Here is a 3,007-nt window from a genome sequence, read left to right as displayed (position 1 = left end):
AATCTGATACAACTGGTTCGGTTTATTTTAGGTAATCAAGTCAAACGGGTAAAATTTGATTAGAACAGATGAACAATTGGTTCATGTATTGGACTTGACTATCAAAATCCATTACCTACCCGAACCAATGACCCTCTTCTATTTTTCTTAATTTTTATGTTATATTATATGGTATGTATGACTAAGTATACCGAGCTCATTCTCAGAGTTTAAATCTAACCCTAATAATAAGAGACACACATGACATTAGTGTCTAACTCTATGAATACAGAGTAATCATTATACTTTATCTCTCTTTTGGGCACCGCATCACTCAGAAACTCACCAAAGGCAAATCCTACCTCTTCTGCTATTTATTATAAAAATCTTAAACTGTAAAAATCTTAAACTCGCACCAACTTGTTATATCAACCATTTAAACATATAACCTCAAATCCTCAATCAAAATTTTTATTTGTGTTCGATCACACATCCTAGAAAATGTATCACATGTATGTATGTGTCGATTTCATTCTAAATAAAGAAACCATTGCAATTATGACAAAAACAACCATGTCCTTTGGAAATTATTTCTAGCTAGCTACGAGCCATTGTAATTGTAGTGATGTACCCTTAAAATTATTCCTTGATAATTCGTACATGTTTATAAATAAAATTCTATGACAGGTTTATTTATTTCGATTCATTTCTATTAACTCCAACACCAACGCATAAATTTGTGTCATCTCCTATAATTTAGTTCCACTCCGTACTACATCTTCAATATTCAATATTCAAATTTGTTGCCTAAAAGAGCATAACATTTTATAGGCATAACAATCATGGGTGCTAAGAAAACCTCCAATGATGAGAGTATATTCAGTCATAGCCGCATTACAAAATTTTCCGTTGTAATCTATGCCTTGATATTTGTTGTTATTATCCTTTTCAATTCTGATCGAAATATCAGTTCGTCGTCTTCTTCATCAAATTCAACTGATAGTTCCACAAACCAAAATCAAACTTCTAAGTCTAGTGATGAAACAAATGAGACATTGTCATCAAATTCTGCAAAGGGTAATAATGGTGTAAATTCTCATAGTTCCAACATGGAGCCAAATACGCAAGGAGAGGTAGATTATGAAGAAAATGAAGATCTTATGATTCCATTGCCTCAAATGACAAAGCCACAAAGAATTGCATGGTTTAGGTCACAGCTTCCTAAGCTTCAAATGCTAAAATCAAGAAATGACTCTTCATTCCATGCAAGAGTCTCTAATTTCTTCACCCAAAATTGCTCAACGCTCTTTTACGCCATATGGCTTTCGCCGGCGAAATTCTTCGGCCAGAGGGAGTTCATGACTATGGACACCCTTCTTAAAGTCCACCCTCAAGGTTGCTTGCTGATCCTATCAAGCTCAATGGATTCGGTACTCGGGTATCGGATCCTGAAGCCCTTGATAGATCGCGGGCTTAAAGTGCTCGCGATTGCACCTGATTTGCCGGTTCTGGTCTTGAACACCCCTGCCGAATCTTGGCTCGAAGAGCTAAAGAGCGGCAACAAGGACCCTGGAACCGTCCCGTTGTTCAATAACCTCTCCAACTTGATTCGCCTCGCCGTACTTTACAAGTACGGCGGCGTTTACTTGGACATAGATTTGATTTTCTTGAAGGACTTATCATCACTGAGTAATGCAATTGGAGCACAAAATATGGACCCTGTGACAAAAAAATGGTTGAGGTTGAACAACGCAGTTATGGTATTTGACAAGAAACACCCTATTCTTTTGGACTTCATTGAGGAATTTGCACAAACATTTGATGGGAATAGATGGGGGCATAATGGTCCATACATGGTTTCAAGAGTTGTGGGGAGAGTTGGAAACACACCAGGGTATGACATTACTATTTTGCCCCCAAAGGCGTTTTATCCTGTGGATTGGAACAAGATTCCGGAGTATTACAAGAAGCCTGAAGATGAAAATGGGTCAATTTGGGTGGAGAATAAGGTGAGGGAATTAATGTATGGAGTGGGTACATACACACTTCATTTGTGGAACAAGAGGACTAGAAAGCTGGATATTGAAGATGGAAGTGTTATGGCGAGATTGTTCACTGATCACTGCGTTGTTTGCTATGGTGTCACCAGGAATTAAAGAGAGTTCAATATTTTTAGAAGATTTTTATTACTAAATAAAAAAAAAATACATTGTTTCTTGAATTTCTTGATTCATTCTCTATTGCATTAATTTGATATAAAAAGGTTCTTGTATCATCTTTAAAGCATATGTAAATTGTAATGTGTGCTTTAAAAATAATTACTCATTTTCTAATTTTCTGTATAATTATTTATAATTATAAATTTAAATATGTAGTTGTAAACACTCCATGAATATACAAAAGTTTTCCAATGTGATCTCTTATATTGTACCTTTGATAGATGGATGTTTCTCTCTCTGTGTCAATTCATTGTGATTTAATTTGTAGAATATACTCAATTCCAATAACCCTATATTCTATAGCCGCACAGTTCTCAAGAATTGTGTGTGGCAGTGTTGTCAAGATTGATTTTTAGAAATATGAAGATGGAAGTAATTGAAATCTATGACAGAGAATGGGAAAGGATATATGGTGGGCTTCCAAGAGATCTCAAATTTATATATTGAGAAGAAAAACAAGATTCTTTTCTATTATGAAGTTGGACCTTTCTTCAATGGAGAAAGTATAATTTGGACCTTAAAGAATCGACCAATAAATGAAAATATCCAGAAATATAAAGAGCGGCCTACAAATAATAAATTGTATTATTATAACAATTGAGGCAAATATAAATATAGGTTAATCTTATAGTCATACTAATATTATCCTTCTTGCAACCTTTCGCTTTTATACTTTTTTTTTGTCTATTATTATTATTGTTATTATTATTATTATTATCGTCTTAATTTACCAATATTACGATAATAATAATATTATTAGATTATAGGTCTAGCAAAAATAATCCTAAAAATTCAAAATCAAAAACTGT

The 3,007-nt window shown here is 33.9% G+C and overlaps 1 protein-coding gene across 1 annotated transcript; it reads left to right on the top strand.

Annotated features, from left to right (window-relative positions):
* LOC107639481 (lactosylceramide 4-alpha-galactosyltransferase-like) lies at nucleotides 678-2,309 on the top strand. The gene has a single exon (XM_016342989.2). It carries the CDS (start codon nucleotides 822-824, stop codon nucleotides 2,133-2,135), a length of 1,314 nt encoding a protein of 437 aa, XP_016198475.1. The 5' UTR covers nucleotides 678-821; the 3' UTR covers nucleotides 2,136-2,309.

The sequence above is a fragment of the Arachis ipaensis genome, chromosome B04 (genome assembly GCF_000816755.2).
Source record: "Arachis ipaensis cultivar K30076 chromosome B04, Araip1.1, whole genome shotgun sequence".
Classification (NCBI taxonomy): domain Eukaryota; kingdom Viridiplantae; phylum Streptophyta; class Magnoliopsida; order Fabales; family Fabaceae; genus Arachis; species Arachis ipaensis.
This window is presented reverse-complemented; position numbering and strand designations above follow the sequence as displayed.